The 23,514-nt window shown below is 38.6% G+C and overlaps 1 protein-coding gene across 3 annotated transcripts in view; it reads right to left on the bottom strand.

Moving 5' to 3' along the window:
- Positions 1-23,514, bottom strand: part of ADAMTSL3 (ADAMTS like 3) — a 195,710-nt gene that overhangs the window by 45,389 nt on the left and 126,807 nt on the right. For all 3 annotated transcript variants that reach the window (XM_050903563.1, XM_050903564.1, XM_050903565.1), the window contains exons 9-15: positions 18,797-18,954; positions 17,697-17,808; positions 14,808-14,946; positions 13,171-13,221; positions 8,799-9,003; positions 7,777-7,924; positions 6,269-6,353 (exon numbers count right to left, since the gene is read on the bottom strand). In XM_050903563.1, coding sequence (XP_050759520.1) covers positions 6,269-6,353; positions 7,777-7,924; positions 8,799-9,003; positions 13,171-13,221; positions 14,808-14,946; positions 17,697-17,808; positions 18,797-18,954 — 898 coding nt within the window. The remainder of the gene's footprint in view (positions 1-6,268; positions 6,354-7,776; positions 7,925-8,798; positions 9,004-13,170; positions 13,222-14,807; positions 14,947-17,696; positions 17,809-18,796; positions 18,955-23,514) is intronic.

The following is a 23,514-nucleotide window of genomic DNA, read 5'->3' as shown; positions in this document are numbered from 1 at the left end:
TCATTTTTATTAGAAAGCATTTATGCTCCTGATGAACTATAATAAAATCTTATTTTACAGATCATGAATTTACCGAATAAAAGGAGGTCTTAGTCTATAATATTCTCTGACTTCGAGGGTCACATTAATATCTGATAGTAATTTTCAAAACGGCTCCAGAGCCAAGGGGCTGAATTTCATTAATAAAGTCATCCTGAGTGGCTCTGGGGTACAATTTATAAGAAATCAAATACGGAGTTTCACAGGACATTTTTTCAAAAGGTTGCAGTTGCTCTTTATTACATGTCCAAAGGCAGCTGATGATCAAAACACAAATGGGAGATATAGGAGGATATATTTGACCAGTGCCAAAAAGGTATTTGGAAGGAAAAATCCAAATTAGGATTCAAAGATTTTCTCCTTATCTTTGATTAAGAATTATCTTTTTCTTTACTGCAGGAAAGCTGCCCTTACAAATATGAGAACAGTTGTGTAAGACAAAAATCAGTATTTACGCTCTGCATACACAGTAAGCATAGAAAAATGTCAACACAGTGTGGTTGATTCTGTGGACAGTTTATCATCTTGAGCCAGTAACTTCTTGCCAGTATATACAGAGGAAGAATCAAACAGAAGAAAGGAGAACAGATGAGTGGGTAACCCATAAGGATACTCTAACTCAGTCCTTGGGGTAGTCACCCAAGCTGTGCTTGGGATAGACCCCAAGACAGACTGTCTCCTGTGGAAAAGACTATTCCCATTTCCAATAAAGGTTACAAGGTAACTGGTTATTCTTTAAGGAGATGTTGATGAAATACCTTTACAACTCTACCATGAAGATAAATAAAGATGTCAAAGCCCGTCACTTCAAAGTTTCCTTGAACAGAGCCTCATAATTTTAGTTGGAACTCACTGGTCCTTTACAGACTTCAGTAGGGCCGCAGTATCCCCAGCTCCTCTTGAAACCAAAGAAAACTGCAAGTGCTCATCACTTCCCAAGTCTGACTACCTTTGAAGTAGATGACCAGATTGATTTTTATTGGAAGAGTGTTATCAAAATGGTGGATGGCTGTGTCCTACAGTGATAAAATCTGAGTAAATGCCCTACTGGTGCAACCTAACAGCCCACCGAGTCCAATGGCACAGCTGGTAGGGGTCAATGTCCAGATGCTTTTGATAACAAATTCTAACTGAACATCTGTGGGAAAAGCTGCAAAGGAAGGCTTTCTCTTACCCCAGCAGATAAAAATCAGCTTAACTCTGAAACATTAGAACTCACAGTCTTTTAAAAGGCAGCCATGCAAACTACCTAGGGTGGCCATGGCAAAATCACCCTCGTTCAACAAAACACTTAAGCATGTGCCTAACTTTAAGCATATTAGCTGTCCTTTGAAGTCAATAGAACTATAACGTGTTCAGAGTTAAACTTGTGCTTAAGTGCTTTATTGGATCAAGGCCATTGTGCATAGGCTTAAGAAAATTATGACTTACTTCTCCTGTGTAAAAAAAAAAAAAAGTATAAGTCCATTTGTGGTTATGTACCTAATTGGAAAAATAAAATTGATGGACATTTATAGTTGAAAAGAGTTGGTTGGCATTCTGACCACACCTAACAGTTTACAGACTGAAAGCAAATAACTTTTTTTGGTAAAAGCATGACAGCAGCATACCAGAAATTAGTGCTAGTTTTGTGTACTGTTAGTTGAATGCATTAAAACATTCCAAAAATAATGTATGATGCATTCTTTTGAAATCCTGTGTAAATGAAAGGAAATTTTGGACCACAGCAATCCTTTCATTCAGCAACCAACTGATTTATAAAGAAAATCAGAAAATTCTAAGCATTTTTTCTTTGACTTACAGCAAGCCTGTATTATAATTGATGTTTTCCTGTTGAATATTAGTGTCTGGTATTTTTCAGAGCAGTGCAAGACAAAAAAAGCCAAACACCCAAAATACTTTTTATTCTACCTTGGCATTTGCTAAACTAGTCACATGACTATTTAGCTATTAAAATCCTAAATTATAGAACTTTTCAAAGGATGACCATGTTAAAGTCACACTTTAAGTGCCTTCAACAGAAGCCAATGGAGACTGCTAATCCAAAATTAGAGCAAGGAACTGACTGGACAGTGAGAGAGCTCCAGAGGTTGGCATTGCATCTGAATTTTGAGTTCAGGCAGATGATTTTTTTATTTTTCTTTTTTATTTAACATATACCCAACCAAAGCCTGTGACAGATCATTAAAGCAAACTCAGTCAACCTCAGAAGTGATATATTTTTTACTCAGTGGCATTCATAGCACACACGTGGCAATGCTGTGGACACAATACTTCCCTGAAGCAAATTCACTCTGCCTTTGATGGGCATACACTCAGAGTGATCTCATGTCAGGATTAAGAAGCATCAAAGCACTTGTATTATGATGCCTTGCAGATCATCAGGAATTTATAATGGAATGGATAGGATGGTGGTAACTCCAAAATTTTCTGAGATCTTTAACTAAGCTTGTAGATAAGACTCCTTTTTTGATTAAAAAAAGGAAAAGAATGGAAAAATGCAAATCCGAGCCGGCACGACTTTTCACAATCAGCCTTTTTGTACAGTCATTCTTCCCAGTGCAACGTAGAAATCGAATGCTCCTGTAATCATCTGCACAGGTATAAATGATGTACACACTACAGATGCAGTGGAGAGTATGTCCATGCTGCAGTGTTGTCAATCTAACACTAATGGAAATGTGCATTCCCTTGGCATACGCTGAAAAAGCCAGTGTAGGATGACCTGGAAAATGAAGCAGTGACCTAAACTACAGATGATAAAACTGGGACAAAACAGCCCAACCCAACCAAATAAAATCTGAACTGAAAACTTAACTCAGCACAGCCTTCTGCAGCTTTCTAAAGACTTGGAAAACATGGTGTCTTTTAATATTTTTTTTTTATTTTCCTCATGACTGCAGTTCTTGCTTTCAGTTAAGACAGGAAATGCCTAAATCCTGAAAAAAAAGGCTGCTCTTGTGATATTTCCAGTCCAACTCTACTGCGCCAAGGGGCCTGGATAAAAGTTTGCAGAAGCATCGAAAATGTTGGCTGCTTACTGGGGCAGAACTTCCACGATGCTGGCACCCTACCCCTCCCTGAAGCACCACCCTTGCCTGCTCTAAGCAGAGTTGCACTGCCAGGTTTTATCAGCCTGGAGTGTAATGTGTTGGACAAAATCACCAGCCCAATTTCAGGGAAGCAGCTGTGAAAAATGTGTAATTCTCTATCACCAAAGGCACGATGGGGACATTTCTGTGAAAATGACTCAAACGCAATGAGCAGGAACCTTTATGAGAGACATCACATTTCATATTCAGTGAGTCCAGCTCCCCTAACCTAGTGATTACTTTTTAGCTCAAGTTGCTGAAAAAATATATCAGCTTTTGAAAGCATTTGAGTTTTGTCCTAAGCCATGACAGGGAAAGGCAGTTAAGGTGTCTATTTCTTTAACTTATGATTAATAAAAAGGATGCAAAAACCTTGCTGGAGCTTCTCTGCGAATCCCACTGTAACTAAGAAGGCTCGAGGGAAGAACGTTTAAAATAATGATTGGTATCAACTGTCATCACATTCCACAACTAAAAACTAAAAAGGTCAGACCTACATTTTTCTTGGCCTCACTTTAAGGGCACTCATTTTTTATTTTGCTAATAATAAAAAAAAGAAGCTTTTGAATGTTCCCTCTCTATGTAAATTCAGGACACCAGCCGTGGTAGACCACAGCGGCAGAAGTATTTATCTTCCACAAGCTACTTTTGGCATATCCATCATTTGTGGGTTCTAAAACACAGCTGCATTTATTCTCTTATTCATTATCAACTAAAATATCACACAAAAGCATACAAAGACAGTTGTAATAAAAGGATGGACTAGAAGTTGAGACTTCATATTGTGGTTTAAGTTTGGATGACAAGAGAGTAACTAAAATTAAAAGTGATGGCATTTTACCAAGGAAATCATAAGCCTCCTGCTAGGCAGAGGTGGGCTATGAGTTATCAATCACTGTGCCATGTGTAGATTACAGACAACAAAGTTAAACAGATCCAAACCAGAGGGAAATCTTGTTATAATTCACTCTGGGAGGAGTAACAACCTATTGTTACCAGTTTCTTTTTAAATCCTAAACCCTGACCCAAAAATCTCACTCAAGCTGGAAAAGACCGGAGCAGTTAGGGCACGAGATTTAAAGCATCTATTGAGAAACTGCTCTGCTTGCAAACCATTGTCCGCATGACCAACAGGCAATCTGCGAAAAGGAATGAAGTCAGGGATCAGTTATTTCTCATTTCTCCTTACCTGCCAGCTTCCTTAGAAGAATAAAGTAAGGGCAGGTGGCAGCAGAAGACAGGTAAAAAGAAACTAACGGGGAATCTGGCTGCAGCGTTAGAGCGGGGTCCCAGGAGAGCCCAGAGTACCCAGACTAGGAAAGCACAGCACCTCAGCAACACCTCAGCAAAGAGAAGGATGTCAGAGAAGAGTCATCAGCAAGAAGTGGCTGGAGAAACCTTTTAGACTTAGGTGAAGATGCTTCTGGCAAATGTGAAGGAAAGAGTCTCAGGACAGGATGAGGATCATGAACGAAAGACGAAGAAAATCTAGGTCTCCAGAGTAAGTGAAGAAGAAAAAAGATCCAGGAAACTGCAAAACTGCACAGCTGTGACAGGACATGCACTGAGAACACAAACACATGGCTGCGTTCACACTGTGAGGCTGCAGTGGAATACATCGGTCATGTCTAGGAAGGCATGAATAACTGCTTTCTTTGTGAGGACAAGGTACAAGGGAACCCATTACAAAGTTTCCGGCTCAGCTCTATTATATTCTAAATATACTCTGAACTAGCATGCTGTGTCCCTGCCAGTCCTCCCTGCTTGTTCTGTCAGACTGCTGCTGAAGGATCCTAAAAACCTAGCGACTACATTAGCTCACGGTTGCCACAGCATGATTTTATAATGCTAGAGATCATTTTCTTTATAGCTTCATGCTGAATCCTCTCTAGAGGTGGCCTCATATACCTTCATTCTGATATGCCGACATTCAACAGGCACATTTGATTGCATCACCCCCTTCAACAATCACACTTTATTTTTATATCTTTGCTACTACCCTGCCTGAATTCAGGGCCACCAATTTGGAGAGTGAAATAACCACTCACAGTAGGTTGACACTTGGCTTTAGAGGCTAGAGCAGTGAAAATTTTAAAGTACAGTCACCATAACTATGCAAACACCTGTTTGGCAAGAGGTTTCTTCTGTGAGTCAGTGCAGGTGTAAAGATTTTATTACTCATGATCACACCTGGTGGTGCATGTGTGCCAAAAATCAGGAATAGCTAGATGGAGGAAGAAAAATAAGAAGTTATAGGGCACACTCCGCTCTCAGAGCAAGATAAATTCGAAGTAACTTCAGTAAGCTCGTCTAAATTATTTTAAACTAACATTACTACATATGAGTGCAGAATTTAGCAAAGCACAATAAAATACTGTTCAAAATCTCTCATGAAAACCTTATAGAAAGTTACCAGTTTCTAGAAAGTTATACACTATATATTGAATATATTAGATACATATATACATGAAATGTACATAGGGGATGTAAGCAATTGTGTGGATGCCCTAACATACAAGGGACAGGAACAAGTGTAGCTGGATTTAAGTTATGCTTTCATCCCCAGGACTTAAATGTTGCGAGGCTTACCCCCATCAGCTTTTAAGGGGACTCACAAAATCCAGATGTTATTTCACACATACACACATGTAAAATATCACAACTTATCCCCATAGATTCGGCTAAGCTCAGAGATCAGCAGGTTTTTCTCACTTTCTTTATGCATTGGTCTCACCCCCCAAGGAAATCCTGGCAACCCTACAAAGTACCTCTTAATTTTTAATACAACCACTACATTCCTGAGGTAACAGCAATGACTGGGATAAAACTGAATTTATTTAATTTGCATCAGCTGAAATGCTTCCACATGCCTTAATTAGGGCTTAATTAGGCTAAATTAAGATCCCTTTGCATTGCTTGAATGATATAGGGACACTGTAATAGAGTAGCTCTGTGTCATCCAGAACAGGAGCTCCAGAAGCAAAGCTATTGAGATGTAAAATTAGGAACAGCTCACAACACAACTCATCTCCCAAGGAGGGCCAACTGTCAAAGCAAACTGCATAGCAACAGTCATTCCAGATGATCTGCAAAATACGCCGGAAATGTTTCTTCACTGTAAAAGACAATACACTTACGTTGGCTCTTCTGAGACTGTTCTGGTCTCTTCCATTTCATGTGCCTGTTTAAACCACGGCAATTTTGCTTCCACAGGATTTTTTTCTGGTAGAGAAAAAAAAAAAAATTCAGTAATTCCTCCAAAATCAAAGTAATATGTAGATGTTAGCATTATTCACCTTAGCACTTCACACTTCACATTGCCTGTTGATCTAATGCTTTTGAATAAAGATATACTGGACAATAAAATGTAATTTACTAGAAAAATTCTTCGTGATGTTTGAGCTCCATTCTGACACCCCTTTTTACTGAGAGGGTACCAGTAATCCAATTTCCATTCCTGTTTAATCTTTTACTTCCCACATCTTCCCCAAAAGCAGGCAGTTTCTAGCAGTTTGTAGCTTATATCGCAGTGTAACGGATTATCATCATAACAAGTTTATAGCTGAAAAAGAAGCCAGAGCACAGCAAACATACGTGGGTCTCCAGACAGACTGGCTTCATTAGAAAATTTTCACAGAAAATGTTTTTTTTGGTGAGTCTGCCAGCTTTCCCAAAATTGGAAATTAATTTAAAAAACAACACTAGCTTCTTTTATCTGTCTATACATCCTACACTTCTGTGATGCTTTTTCTCGGAGTACTGTAAGCCAATTGAGGATCTGTGCCTCCAAATTGAAGTAAAACCCCAGAAGAAGGTTCTTAAAATTTCAGTGAGAGTTTCTACTTCATGGTTTAACCCTGAATAGTTTTCTGCTTGAAGAATTCTCTTGAGTCTGAAAACATCCTGAAGAGAAACATAGGGTTGTCTACAGATAGCTTTAACTTTTTCTATGTAAATCTTTGTGGTAAGTCATGAAGGTCTGAAATACAGCCTTTCAAATAAAAACTGAAAGAATGGGAGTAGCATCCACTAAAGTTTTCTGGGCCCAGAGGGACAGAAATGAACAAGCGACAAGATATACTAGTTTCTCCCCTCGTCTTTTTTTTTCCTTTTCACCTTCCCACCTACTGTTTTATGCCTTACCAACTCTTTTAGAGAATATTTGTCAATTTACATCATTGTTACAGACCTTTTAAATATGCAGAAATGGAGAAGAGAGAAGGAAACCAGTTCGATTATAACTTAAGGAACTGATGAGGCCCACTGAGAATGTTGATACATTTAATGAGATGCAAACAAACAAGATCCCAGGTGATACATATGGAATATCATTCCCATTTCAAGTATTATTGAACAACTCCTCCTCCCCATGTTGAACTCATTAATTCTGGTTTTCCCAGTTTGACCAGGCTGTATAGATTTAGTTAGCACGTTCACCTCATGACAGTCTGGCCACATTATCAGCGAAAAATATCAGCAGGGCACTTTTCCTAGCACCAATAATTAAAATGCTTGTTTCTGCCAAGACTGAAATAAGTCCTAGTAAATTCCAGCTTCTGGCATTTCTGAAAAAGGTTACCAGGGGCTTTTAATTCTCTTAACAAAAATGTAAAACAATAACAGACCCAGACAAAATTCCAGTTACCTTTTGGCTTGTAACATGGTATTGGCACGATGCACTCTTCTTTTATGTGTAGTTTAAGTTGTGGATTACAGCCACCGACATGCTGCCCACGGTGGTCAATACACAGCACTACTCGGTAACGCAAGCCTCGGCCACAGGTCACTGTGCACTGCAGGAGACAACGCAACCATCTCATGCTGTGGGGTTTTTTTATTATATTTTCAGATATTGTTAAAATTGCAAGTTAGAAGTACTGATGATGTGTTCACTAAAGTTTTTCCACAATCCATCAGGTATCGGGGACGTATGAATTTGTCCCTGCATTGCTAGGTGAATAAAGAAAAGGTTGATGCTGGAAAAAATGTCTAAGTTTTGGGAACGCAAGTGATTTCTCGGGGTTCTGTAAAGTTTATCTGATTGGCAACAGTCTGAAACAGAGGTGGCTATGTACTGAGCATATGCTCTCTCACAGTGGTCATTTTCAGTTAAAGCTGGGTCAGATGTGCTGCGAGAACTGTTTCTTCACTGTATGTCAGTGATGTTATTTGGATGAACTAAGGAACTATAGAAGTGCTGAGCTATCTAACTGTATCAGATAACTACAGCCAAGATAAGTTGGCTTTATGTTCTTGTTACTATAATGAAAGGTAGGAATGCTGGAAAATCACCCTTGCAGACATGTCAGCCCCTAGACAGACATGCCTTTAGCTATTATATGCAGTGAAATATTACATTTATCAAGAACTGAGAGACAAACGACCTGATTGCATAGGGGCCTGACCTCTGGCTCTAATTTCTCCTCCGTGTAAAGCAGGAATTCAACAGGCATAAATAATTTTATATGTATTTTTCTCCACACAGACATGTTAACATTTTGATTATCAGGCTAAATTACTTAGCGCAAACTTCTAGTAAGTACTATGAATTATGCTTGCAGGGCTATATTTTTCTAATAGCTCTGTGCTCACAAATACATGGTAACACAAGACTAGAGGCTTTCTTCAGAAAACAAGAATAAAGGTCCAAATTACTTTTCAACTTACTTGAGACCATTCCATTGCCACCCATTTAGGACAATCAAACAGATTGCAGGTTTGAATGACTTTGGGCTTAGGGGCGTACATGCATTTCCATTCTTCCACTTGCAGTATCTCTCCATGAATGGTCTCCTCTACACACACAAAACTTCTCCGCTGAATACCACCTCCACAGGAAACTGAACATGCAGTCCAAGGGTTATGTTCCCACCTGGAAAAAGAACTCACATATATTAAAAATAAGGCTATTTTTTACTCCACTAACCTCTATTAAAAGTGCAAAATACTGAATCCAACCTTAGTGTCACTAAAACCCACTGATAGTTTGGTTGCTGGATTCTTACCACACACTGAATATAAATACATTGAATTACAGAGCTACCTTGCATTATTCCAGGCTTAAACTGATGTGCAAAATGAGAAGAAAAATAGAAATATAAATTTAAGTACATTTCCCAAAATAACTGAAAATTATATTCTCATACATGAGTTAAAGACCTGAAATATACTGAGTTCGATTACTGGAATGATTGTACTTGCAAGTAGTCTAAGTCATCTAAGTAGAATATTTTTCACAGTTAATTTACATGGTCACATATACTCTTATTACCATTGTCAGAGACCGAGAAGCATATGTACTTGAGATTACACGAAGTCCAAAGACAAAGACAGATCTGGTTGTGCTAACTGAGGGTGCTATTACCCACAGTTGCTCATCGCTGCCCACATCATGCAGACTACACTTAAAAAAATCTGTCCACAAAAGAATTTTTATGGGAACTCTAATACTTGCTTTGGGTAAAACCAGCCATTTCATTTCAAACTATCTTAATCCATAAGGACTGTGAACAAATTAAATTGTGACAGGTACCATTTGGCTGGTCATCACTGCAGTTCTGCAAGAGTTTTCCACCCTCATTAAAGTGCCGTTGAACGATTTTGTATTCACACTTTCCAACTTGCTTCAAGCAAAAGGCAGCTGCTCATCCATTTCAGCTGCTTGGGCTAACCTAGCTAACTTCTCCTGAAGCAGGGCGATGCACAGATTAAGAAAACTCACACAGCCCTGTCAACCAGAAGAGCTGTGGGGTAGTAGCCTCCAACAGAGGGATGAAAAACAACCTGCTGCGAGGGAATGTCTTCAAAATGGACATCTATCAACGATCTTAGACCTAACTACAATAAAGATGGAAATTGCTGCACCATCTGAAGTGAGAATTACATGGAGGTTTTTAGGTTACAAACTCTGTTCCTTTCATCTCTTGGTCTTAGCATGAATGTACATTTAAACAATCACTCCTCAACAAAAACAAACTTCAATAACGTCCTGCTCCTGTCATGTTTAGAGATAACAAGCTTCTATCATAGCATTTGTCTACAGTTTCCACTGACCCCCGCGCAATTTTTCCTCACCCTTCACCACCTATCTCTTGCTTTCTTTCCACCACCCACCCAAATCAAAGCTAAGCCCTGGGAAATGATTGAGTCCTGCAGCACATCTTATGGTTCATTAATGTCTTGTTAGTTTAAAACTTATTCCTATTACAACTGCAGGGGCTCAGAAAGGATCGTGAAAAAAATTATATCCGTTATGAACAATGGGCTCAGCAAGTACTACAATATCCCACCAAAATCAATTCATCAAGAGTAACTTAGCTGTCATAAAGGAAGTCATAATCTCAGAGCAGATGAGGCAAAGGCCTACAAATCAAAGGTAAATTTAAGTAATTACTACCCACTTTCTATGATACAGCAGGTAAATCAAGGACACTTCCTATTTTAAGCAATTCATTAAACTGCCTACAAAAACATATTAATCATGCTTAAGCTCAACAGAAGAATGAGTATGAAACATACAGCAAGCCATGGAACATTAACCATAGAGTATATACTCAAAAGCATTCAGAATAAAGCTGTATGCCCAGATATTGATATCATATCACAAGTACAAAATACATTTGAAAAGCAACAGTTACACTTTTCTTTGACTTAAATGAACGGCCAGCGTTAACTCATTGTCTTTAAAAAAAGTCAGGAACTAAAGAGCAATTAACTGTTCAATGAATTAGCAGCTCATGGATTTATATATATAAGGCTCACTGTGCTATATGTAATACTAGCCTCGCAAATGTTTATAGCATGAAGTTTTATAGTTGTTTTTCTTTATCTCATCAGTTTCGAACACACTCCAGATCCCATACTCCCATAAGCATTTTCAAGATGGAGTGAGGTCCATGGCTACTGGGGAAAAGGGGGGTCTTGGGCAAGCAGTCAAGGAGATACTTTCCAGAACCCGCAGCTGTCAAGGGATCCTCAACAGTCCAACAAGTCTGAAATAAATGGAGGCATTCCAAAAGCTTTAAAAGAAAATTTTCATCCTGGGAAATTTTTCTATTTATTTCAAAAGAATTCTCCATCTGTAAAAATATTTCAGTGGGGCATTTACAACTCTAGCCACAGGAGAACTCTTTCAAGATCTTGCGGTGCACACCATGACTTTCCCACAACTTCCTCGTGTGAATGGGAAAGTAGTGGTAAACGCCACAGGACTGCAAAGCAGCCCTCCACATGGCCCTCGTGTTATGTAGGAGGTGTGATGTACGACTGCTGGTCAAGGTGAAGGAGTCTGTACAGCTTTGCTCAAGCATATCTACAGTACTTTGGTTTTCTGCCTGCTTTGCAAGAACAGTCTTGAGTTAGCATGTAAGAAACAGGTAAGAAAAGAAAAAGCAAAAAGAAAAGGTGTAAGAAGCCCCAGCAGAACTGGCACAGACTAATGCAGTGCAGCTACTTGACAGGCAACAGCACAGAGAAAACACATCCTGCTACACTGAAGCAAGACTTGCATCCACGCTGGACTGGATTCACCTCATGATGCAGGTACACAAACTAGCTGTTTCAGCTGCTCTTTTCTTTCAGAAATTCCAGCAAGAAAAGGTGCTTTTACATCTTTGTGGCGTTTCTTTATGTGCCCTCCCAGTGGAACACAGCCTGTTTCCTCTCTCTCCTTCCTGCTGGCACCAACTCTGAGCCCTGCTTGGCCATCTGCTATCTTACAGTTCTTACTCCTGAGCATCACCCAGGAAGACCATGATATCTACTGACAGGACACACTGAGGTGTCGAAACAAGGTGGGCCTTTGTCTGTAGTTCTCAGTGTTTGAAATAAGAGAACCTGCCCACAGCTTTATCGCAGACATAATCTATCTCACTACCGTGTCATGCAAACGTGCTGAGCACAGTAAAGCACAGAAAGGGGGATTAAATTTCTCTTCCAACTGGTCTCCGAGGCCTGAGCGGTCCAGAAGATGAAATACTCATGTAAATAAATTGTGCTGAGTTCCAGAGGAGATCTGAAGTACAAAGGAATTGGCAGAAGAAATGGGAGAGGAGAGACACAGAATATAATTACGGAACTTTACAGGTTAAAGCTGTAGAGGAAAAAAATCTCTATGTATGAAAGCCAAAGTACATTACAGGACAGCAGATCCACAACAAGCGTAAATTGCTACAGAAATAAACTATGACATTTATATCAGCTGTAATCAGTAGCTGCACTGAGCCGTGCAAGTCTATGCTTTCATTCTTATTACTTCATATCTTTACTTCTTTAGAAAAATACACATTATTCATTTCATGACATAATAAAGCAGAGGTTCAACTCAGATAAATATGCATCTAACTCCATCAACTATAATTCTTTACATTAACAGTAAATCTGGCTCAATGCTTTTTAGTCCTAACATTCTTTACAAAACATCTAAGCCTTCCAGAAAATTTTTACATTCTTGTGATTGATTCAGGTTAAAAAAAAAAAAAAAAAGGCAACAAACTGTGCTCTGATGACTTAATTTTAGGCAATAGATATTGAGACAACTCAGTATGTTTAAAGTGACATGTCAGCCTTGATGTCAATAAATAGAGTGTAGGTCTAAAGAAGAGCAGAAGAACAAGACCTCTCAAGGGAAAAAGAATTTCTAGAGTCCTGTAACACAGGGAGACCTGTTCTATAAAAGAATATATTAATTGCATACATCTTCAGAATAAAAACCTTTCAAGACAAGAATTCATACATCCATTTTAAAGGAGATGCTCTTCTCAGCACTACAGCAGGAGAAGGCTTAGGGGGACAACTCTTTGTTTTAAAGTCTTCCACATAGGTATTTTCCAGAAGAGCATATTAACCTCTTATTGTTAAGCTGATCATCCAGAGCACACTGAAATAAATCACAAGCTTCAAAAATGTGTACAGAATTGTTATAAATCTCCTCTCCCGTACAGCAAAAAATCAGGTGTTCTATGATCTTAGTACTCAAATAGTATATTTGCAGTGGAAATTGTGCTAATGCTGACACACATGCTGTCCTGGTTATACATACCGAGGAAGTGGCTGGAAGTGATCGTAGGGCATGATTTCTTTAAATCCATCACTGTCAACAAAATAAATATTGCATCATTATTTCTCATACCCAAGACTGTACATCAAGTACATACTTTTACATGATCATGCTTAAAGTAAGCAATTCCCAACATGAAACGAGGGCATCTTACATTCATTACACACTACCCTTGTGGCAAACAATGACTCGTATAATCTTACTTCTTCTGCACCGATAGAGATCTATTCACCATACAGTTTCTCCACTTCATACCATCAAGAAAATATTAAATGAGCAAGCCTTCAGCAGAGAAATTTATCAGTGATCCTTCAGATCTGTGTTACTTTATTAACAAGAAAATAGTTACATACTTCTATCTGTAACAAAGACTGCCGAGGAACAAGGGTGGCAGTGAAATAAATACATCATAGGATTAATCCTAGATAGGTCCTGAATGGTGCTTAGGACCCTTCTAGAGCTGTTTATTTGAACTGCACAGCATAGAACAGGCATAAAGCCTTACTTCCAATACTAAGAAATATGGTATTATATCCAGTAGTTCTTCCCTTTTTCTGTCTGTATAAGCTAAATTTGCAAGGAAAAAGATAATTACGCCCTTTCTTTCCCTAATTTTCCTATTCCAGCTTTGCAACATGTGGCACCCATTGCCAGTAAGCATTACTGAAGTCTTACCACTCCATATAGTGATCAGCTCTCCAGGAAAAAAACTTGAAAGTCTGCACATCTATAACCGTTAGAGGTCACTATCAATGATTATGTTCAACAGGAATGAAAGGAAATGGACAGTTTAGCTATAGGAAATGAAATCCATTGAGAGTGTTTCCTTTTCTTCTTGCATATAACTCTAGCTCAGCCAGCTGGCATATTAATGTGAGGTTCTGGGACTTGATACTGTGATGTTATTTTAAGATTCTTTAGCACAGCCAGGAAACCTCACCAGACAATCCAAAAGTTAGTTTGAAATACTGTAGTGCAATTCAATACAATTTATGTATACTATAGTCTTTATAATTTGGCAATAATATTTTGTGGTATTTGTACCACAAGTATATTTACTTTGAATGATTTTTTTTTTTTTTAAGTTCTTAGTGTAAAAAAACAAATCCCCCAAACTTTAAAAATTAAGTGTCAACTCCACAGTACAAATGAAGAATGAAACTTTTATGGTAGGCAGATGAATAAACCAAGTTAAACCATGTGCAAAACTTGTATGCTGACTGAGAACTGGAGCTACGGACTGTCTAATGAGAAATCCTGAATGGCAGCATCAATAAATCCAAAAGCAAGCAAACAATCTGTCCTCCTCACACAACCTCACAAAATCCTTATACTAGTGCTGTACCACTCAGCAAAAGACATAAAGTAGAATTAGCCCTTGAACAGACAAATTGATATTTACAATATCTCTGTATAAAGCAAAGTCTCCTATTCTGCAACACTGAAGAAGTGCCACAAATCTATTGGCAGTGGTGCCAGATGTCAGCCTTTAACATGTGCAATAATCAACCAAGCTTAAGTAGCCTTAAAGATGAAAAGAACTGAAATTAAGTAATTATGATTGCTTGTTCCTTAGTAACTGACTATACCACACACTTAAATTTATTTGTCACACAAACCTAGAAGGGCAGGGATCCATGTTGCATTCTTTTAGCTTGGGCTTTGGTTTCTTATTTTCTGGATAGTAATGACAATAGTGGTCAGGAACAACACGCTTCAGACGAATATCCACACATTCAGCTGAATTAAGCTGATAACCTAATGCAGAAGCAAAGTTAAATTTTGGTAACGGAGATAAATTAAAGCAGCCTTATTCCCCCCCCCCCCCCCCCAAATAATGCACGGCCCATTGAATTAATTTCCTGTGTTACTCTTCTTTGGTTTGCTTTTAAACAAGGAAACACTGCACAGGAACATGCAGGACCAGATCTTCATTTAAGGCAATTCAGCATAACAATTATGTTAACCTATCTTAACACTAGATGAGACTCTGGTACATTATTCTAATAATATTCTAAGTATAAGAGTAAAAGCATACATATTTTTATGTGATGCAGGAATACATGTACTGGAGCAGCTCATCTGTCACAGAGGCAACCCTACAAAGTCACATAGTTCTGTTATACGTTCCACAATTTATAACTGCCCTCCCCCAAGGAGGAGTTACCATCTACGTTAAAGAGCTATATTATACAGTCATGCATGCTAAAAAAAAATAAATACTTAAAACAGAAAGCCAGAGGAATTGACGATGAGATCCAAAAACATTGCTAAGTTAAACTGTAGAAAACCAAGAAATAGTTTCAAGAACATTCCTAGTTGAAGAGCCAACAAAAGAAAACTTGAAGTAACTACTTGGTGGGGGGAAAAAAAAAAAAAAAGAAAATCTCTGTGGAGACTGGTTACAAGAAGGGATTTGAGTTTTATAAACCACTAGGTTGGTTTTTTGGCTTAGAAAAAAAGACTCATTCAAAAGAGCTGACTTGGACTTAAACTGAGGAGAGGAGGAGGATGTTCTGGTATGTGCAAAGAAAAAAAGTTTGAAACCACAAGAATTAAAATCCAAACAGAGTCAATAAACTAACAGCACAAGTCCCAGTGTCTACTGAAAATGCTAAGTATCACATATCAATGGCTTCACTTGTGTGTCTCTTGGCTGATTCAAAGTGTCATCATGCATGAGAGTGATAACCATAAAGAAGAAATAAGCAGTTCCAGTGCTCAAAGCACGTATGTTCCAGTTCTTGTAAGTACTGAAAGGACCCAAAAGATATGCCACTTGCAAACAAGATAAACACAATTTTTAAACATTCTTGCTCATTCAAGCTTGACTGTGCTTTCTGAGATGCCCGTCACACTCCCCCTTCCCACACATGGAGATTACAGAATTAAATGTAAAAGAAGCATCCACGAGAGGAATGGCGGTACACTGATGCCAAGTCTCTGTTGTGAGGAACTTTTTCTTTTACTGCCAGTAAAAGACGCCGAACAGACAATCTGGATGCTAAATCCGCTTTAAGATAACAGGTTAAAGCCAGGCAGCTGCAATACAACTTCCCTGCATGTCTCAGTAATATGCCATTCTTAACGCTACTGCTTTCATGGGTAAACGGTAGCTTAGTTTCTGTGCTTCTTCAGTTACTGGCCTCTCTCAGGACTGCCATCGAGTGTCAAGCCCTGTTAATAAAGGTACCAGTTTCATATTATAGACATGCAGCTACAAAGTAGGGCATTGAAAACCCTGGCTAATTTCAAAGAGTTTGACATGTCACTATAATTTTCAAACCATAATAGCAGTCTGAATAAGGCTGGATTTGAGCCAATAACTTTGAAGGTAAATACGTCCCTTGAGTTATCCAGTGTTTACATGCAGTCCTTAAAAATAACTGTGATGCTTTACACTTCTTCCCTTGTCGGATAGGTTAGGGAAAAATTCATAAATGCAGTGCGATGGAATCATCAGAGGATATGTATTGCCACTCACAGTTCCAGCAAGAATCACACTTCATGAGGCCAAGTATCTTATAAGATACAGTAGTTTCCTGTGGGACTACATATTATACACGTATATTGTCTGCATTTCAGATTAAAGTGAGGTGCAAGTGCCAAAATGGATGGTCCATCAAAAGATCCCCAGACTCTGCTTGTGCTTTAAACATCTTTCACTGTTTTTACTCATGTCCCAAGTAACTATTTAAACCATATTTGTACTCTTCAAGAAAATCACTACACCAGTATCGCTAGTATCCCAATCTGTTTTTCAGGTGACCTGGATAATGCCAGCTGAACTGAAATAGCTCTCTACAATGTCAAACGCTCCTCCTACCACGAGGTCGTGCTTTTTGCAGAACCAGACATGACAAGCAGTGGGTTGGGCTGGATGAGCAGTAGCAGACCTGAGCTGCACTTCGTCTAACCATTGTATAAGCTGTAGTGTTTAAACCAGGAGTAGATGCTATGGCACACTACCTGCTGCTCTAACTACCATCAGGACTAAGTGTCTAAGATCAGACAGCCAAAGGTATTGATAGTAGCTGTTTTTATAGTCTATTTACTTCTCCTCTCTGTGTAACTAATTTCTAAACTAAGCGTTCTAAAACTCTCCCTCATGTCTACTACTGTGGCCAGAAATACCTTCTTCCTTCGTCGCTTAATTATCCTTATTTTAAAATCTCATTGTATTTCTTTGCTTACTTTCCCGACATATCCTTTATGAATGGTCATTTTCCACTTTGAGTGTCATATCTTTATTTCTTAGTCAAAGTTCTTACTCAAACGATCATTCCTTATGGAAGAACATGACTTCCAGTAATATAAGGTATAAAAACCCCTATGCTTAGACTAACTTAGCCAACCAACTTACCTGCTACTCTGTTTATTTTCCTGAAGAACAACCAGTGTGCAAAGAAACACAAACATTTAATCAATAAAAATGCAGAACAAAGGTTGTAAATCAGCCACTTTTAATCTTCAGCTGTAAACACTCCTGAAGAATTGCCATTACTTACCTCCTCCACACGTCACTGTGCAGGGGAAGAACTCTGTTTGTCTCCACTGATGACTGATCGGTTGATAGAAAAAGAACTGAACCACACTCTCTTTTGATCCAGAGTACCTGGTCTGAAGAAATTTCCATTACAACACATGTGTATACTCCACTGTTCATGTCATTTCAAAACAAAATTCATATATCATAGCAGTGCAGAGTAATATGATAACAGGCATAAAACCTCTAGAAAGTCTAGAGTAACAATTAAATCTAAGTTTCCAATAGTCAAACACTTGTATGTTGCTTTGTTTTTCAAATTATTCAAGGTACTAATGTGACTGTTTGATTATCTACCCTTGATTGGCAAAGTTCCTAACTGCATTCGTCTGTCTTATCTCTTTGTTAGCAAAATTTTTAACATTTGCTGGAGAGGTAAGTCTATAACTGATCTAAGCACACTGGTTCATATTCAGGCAAGTCTAACTGCACATGTGATATTGGAGATGCAAAATAAAAATGACTGAAAGTCTATTTCTACAACATGACAGATAAAGCCAAGTGGTGTGATAATACCAAAACACCTGTCATTTCCAATGGAAAACTCTATGGCTATACTCCTTTGGCAGTCAAATATTGATATGTTTCTACAAATAAATATCTGCATTTATGATGAAAGCCATCAGTATGTGGTCTGGGTAGAAGAGAAACTTAAAAGGATTAGAAAAGGTCAGCAGCTGGATTAGCAATGTCTCAGGGAGATTCCAGGGCGCTGCTGGAAGCAATGCTCAGATTCAGTAGGTGGCAGCCTTCAATTGGATTAACACCAATCCACTGCACAGGATCACGCTGTTATTCTTTCAGTAATATTTAAAACAAAAGTCCTGGCCGTTTTTACCATTAAAGATCCTGTGGTACTACCCACCACAGCAAAGATATTAACCTCGTAACATTTTAATTTGTTTGGATATACTTAGTATAAATTATCTCTGGACTGTAATTAGGATTCCTTATTCGCTAGCTGAAAGATTTTGTTGTATTGCTACAACCTGATGGACAGCCACCTACTCTGTTGCGCATACTTGCAATATCTTTGTAGATTTGTACATACACACATCCCACCTTGATAATGAAATCTGCTCCAAGAGGTCCTTGGATCTTTATGATTTCCCTATCTGTACTCTTCTGAAATTCAACAGTTGTATTTTCTATGACAAATGTTCCAGGAGCATTGAAACTGTGGTCTCCCTTGTCTCCTTGTAGTGTCTTTGACTCTATAACTAAAGAAGAAACGTGCAATTAGTAAACTTAAACAGGATATTTTTTATTTTCAAGGAAGTCAGAAAGTAATGTTTACAACTTTGCCTTGCAAGTAACAGCCATATTAAAAAACCCACACAGAATATCTGTAAGAATATTAGCTGCTTCAGATTATAGGCTGATATATAATTGCATGACATGTGAGCACAGGAATATCTGCCTGAACACACTATTCTTTCATAACGGAAGCACTTCTGAGACAGTTTTTCCTACACCAAGTGCTCTATATAGTTACAAAGCAATAGATTCAGCAGGACAATCTGAAAGAAACTCAAAACAAATAGAAACAATACACAGACAAATAACTCATATTCCATGCAACTCAAAAGCCAAGCAATTTCAGCACTCAGTCTCCAGAGAAGCCTGAATGGTGTCAAACTCACCAAACACTCACATCAATACCTGTATCACTCTACCCATTCCAGAGGTCATTAACTCCACTTTGAATATTTCCCATGTGAGCAAAAAGCATGGCCGGGAGGTGGGTAGCTGCAGCGCTGCCGGAGGAATGTCCCTTTCTCAGAACAGGTGGTGATGAAAACCTTTTTTGAGCTGTTCTGCACTCCTTGGAAAGAAATTAAACTAACAGCCCACAACCTCCAGAAGACAGATGAAATATTTTAGGATTGAGTCGCTTCCAGCAAACTGACTGAACTATAAGTGGACAAAGCTAAAGGAAGATATTCATAATGAAGGCAGAATTTGGGGCTCTGCGTAATACAGTGTCTAGGCACAACAAGATGCATGACTTGAAATACACTGGTCTGGTAACAATCTATCAGAGCACTGCATGAGAAAGGCATGAATCTCAGATGAGCTCAAGGCTAGCTAAAAGGAACCTTTTGACAAGCTATAAATACCCTCTTTCTCCAGCTACCTTGCCTTTTTTGGTACTTTAAACAGAGTTACCTAATTCAGGCTAGATAATTTAGGTTAAGAGCACCTGTTTTTACCTGCACTGAAAACATACTCTGAATGCTGCAGTCCATCATTACTGTTTTCTTCCTTAAGATCTTTCAAAATACAAATGCATTCTGGAGCGTCCCCAACAGAGAGAGTGAAGAAATTCTAGAAGAAATTAACTTCCTTGAAAAGGTACCAACATTATCCCAAGTTTCTAAGCATTAGGTTCCACTATGCTCATAGGTGTAACAAAGATCACATATATGGCTGGAAGGAAGTTTAAGGAAGGATATGTTTCTAGGAAATGACTTTATGTTGATCATAGTGTAGGAATCTAGTGGCGAATGTATGTACTTTGTCAAAGAGAAAAAATAAATCTCTGGGAATCAAAGTGCCCCATTGTCCAATGCGTTTCCATTAGGAACAAATAGATACAAACAAAACACAGAAAAAGCAACAAGTGTAGATGATTACTACATATTTTTGTTTGTCACTTTTATGGAAGTTTTCTTTCCTGACTGCATTACAAAATAACCTTTTAAATATCCGGAACTCAGCATTCTTGGATTAAGCTTCTGCAAGCCTAGACCCCAAACTTGCACTGCTTAACAGTAAGTAGTAATGCATGATGCCTGTTATTCTGTCATTTTATTGAATAAGAGCCAAATCAGTAAAACTCAAGTACTTCCAACTCCATATAAAGTCAGTAGGATCCTCAGGAGTACAGGACCCCTTTGAAACTAGCATTTAAGATTGCAAAGCAAGACATCTGGCTGTTGCAAAAAGATGTTAAAGATGTTAATTTGGTGACCTGAGCTGCATTACTTCACAGTCTTTATGCTAATTTTCTTAATAAAAAAATAATTTTTATGTTTTTCTAAGCACAAACCAAGAATATTGTTCAGCAACCAACAAGATAACTCACTGAGAGCTGACATACATTTATGTTAGAGCTACACTGGATATGAATCCAAAGCATGTGTTTATTTGCAAGGTCCAGCTATAGAGTGATGGCCTGTATCTCTGGGCTCGTGTCAGTGAAGCCTAGAACAGCTGCTCAGATTTTCCCAGAAGTGTGTCACACAGGGAGATGAAGAGCTATTCCACAGCACAACGGATAACCTCTGATGCAATATATTCCTGCTCAATAGTATCTAGTGCTTGTCATCACAGGCTTCTAAAACAGAGTGAAACCAAGCATCTAGTGTATGTAACACATATGTAACATAATAATTCTTATTAGGGAGAATTTCCTCCCCCAAAAACTACTTTATTGATTTCAGAGCAGTAACTGGGAACAAAAGTTTCACTAACTGGCTTATAGGCAAGGTTTAGAAAAGAATTCAGCAAACATTTATTTGTTCTGCAGGGTCCTGTAATCCTGCAGCGATGGGAAGTTTGACTTCAGGAGTAAGCTTCCCCATCCTAAGTTAGGGAAACATTTCCTTGTGGGGTGTTTAGGACTCCAGATGTGCAGAGTCATAAGGACAGGGAATTCTCTTGAGTGCTCACCTGTTTCTGTGCCTAACAAGATAATCACTGGTGCTAAAGACCTATAACTGTCTGTCTTTGTGTTACTTCCCTTACCTTGATAAAAAGAGTGTTTTCCCCATGGAAATGCCTTGCCCAGCTGTGGATGGAAGATCCACTGCAAAAGCCTCCTGCCACTCTTAGTGGCAGGCAGGAGTAGGGCAGTGTGGCATGGGGAACCTACTGCAGATACCCCACTGTGTAGAGAGATGCGTGGAAGAATTCCCAGGGAAATAGCTCCCGCTCCCAGTGCAAGGAGGAGCAAATCATGTTGCTACCCAAAAGCTCTTTCTTTTCCATGCGATTCATTTGTAGATAGCACAACACAGGAGCCCAAAATAAAACATACGTTCTTTTCAAAATGCAAGCAACATTGTCTTCCTCTTAGCATCTGTCAAAAGACAAAGCAGTGCATAGATGTATAGCTAAACACCGTCAAGTAATGCAAATCTCTGCAAGCAGAGAAGAAATTGACAGGGAAAAAAGAGTTTCAGTTCCTTTTAGTGAAGTTTAACCTCCCTAAGTTCATGAACTCAGTTATCTAGCATTAGCCACTTGTAAAAATATTAGCTTCTGGTTTTCCTGTTTCTTCTGCTGGAGGATTAATTTCGGGGAACTTTCAGTCTTTCTTTTGATTCTAATGCTCTTAAAACAACTGCTAGAAAAGCCGTAATATAGTTCAAATCAAAAACAAAACCAACACAATGAAATATTTTATTCATAACCATTTTTGTACTAATTATTTGGTTATTTTCCACCAAATCATTCACAAAGCCCAAGCAGACAGAAGTACAGGAGGGGCCTATTTGTAAAAAACCCAAAGTAACACCTTTGCTCTCTGATGAATCTGTTGCCTGTCTTAAAGTGTCCATACACACAAAAAAAACCCCTTATTCTTACCAGCTACAAAGAAATGCAGTCTTTCCTAAAACACTAAGCTGCTGATTGTAAAACAATGTTTAAAGCATTTATTTGTTTCAAATCTGTTATGAGCTACATCTCCAACCACATTTCCATTTTTGATTAATCCAGCAGCTGTGTTTCCCTGGAACAAGAGCAGATCATAAAGCCCAGGATGAAGCACAAAAGAACACAAGATAAAGGGAAAAGTGCCAGACACTCCATAGTGCTCTTCGAGCGTTTGCTATTGCTGCTGGCTTTACTTGAAGAGCAAATATATACTGGCAACAGGAGGCAGTATAAAATTCTACAATAAGTAGTCCCTGCTCCACCTGTTAAATTCAACTCCTTACAAGCCAGGAAGAACGTCTCTGACAAATGGAGCCTGTAATTATAGGTGATTATTTTTTAAATTCTGCCTTTAATTATACCAGCACACCCACACAGAAGTCAATGAAGTTGCAGACTAAAGATCACTTGATATTTTCTGTTAAGTGACAGACACTCACAAACATACGTACAGTCAGAAAGGCGGACAAGCAAATTGTCCCAAAGCACATCCCCTAGAACATCGGTTCTTGAAGATCTGGCTATGAAGCCAGAAGCGATTTCCACCTCCCTCCCCACAACAGCTCTCACTTGTTTTTCACCTCTGTCATTTTAATTTTAGGTAACAAATGTCTAAATCCTCACAGATTTGCAAACAGATGTGCTGGGGGAAGCGGTTAAAAGAACATTTCACAACTCTCATCCAGCTAGAGAACTAGCTAACAAAGGTAATGCCAAGCCACAGCTTCTTTACAGAACCACCCTGGGTAGGAAGCCAGGAGCACTCTGTACTTAGTTACCGAGTCGCTGCTGCATTCCTCAGGAGCTTTCCAGAAATCCCCCAGGAGCCACTGAATCTAGTACTTTTTCCCCATACGAAGCTGAAACAACAACTTCCTTCTGCAGAACTACTTAAGAAAGACCAAGAGTCCTGACCTGAACTGGTCAGGATCACTCCTTCATACATCCCTTGCAACGGTTTTACATGAATATGATTTATTTCAAGATAAGTTCAGCTTTGTACATTGTTGATATCAGTGTTATACCTAGAAGTTATTGTCACTGTGGAGCTGCTCTGAAGTGGAAGTCTCATTCAATTTTTTCTTTGAAAGAAAATGACAATATATTTTTCAAAGCAA

Source organism: Gymnogyps californianus, chromosome 11 (genome assembly GCF_018139145.2).
Source record: "Gymnogyps californianus isolate 813 chromosome 11, ASM1813914v2, whole genome shotgun sequence".
Classification (NCBI taxonomy): Eukaryota; Metazoa; Chordata; class Aves; order Accipitriformes; family Cathartidae; genus Gymnogyps; species Gymnogyps californianus.
Note: the sequence above shows the minus strand (reverse complement) of the source record. Positions and strands in the feature narration are given on the sequence as shown.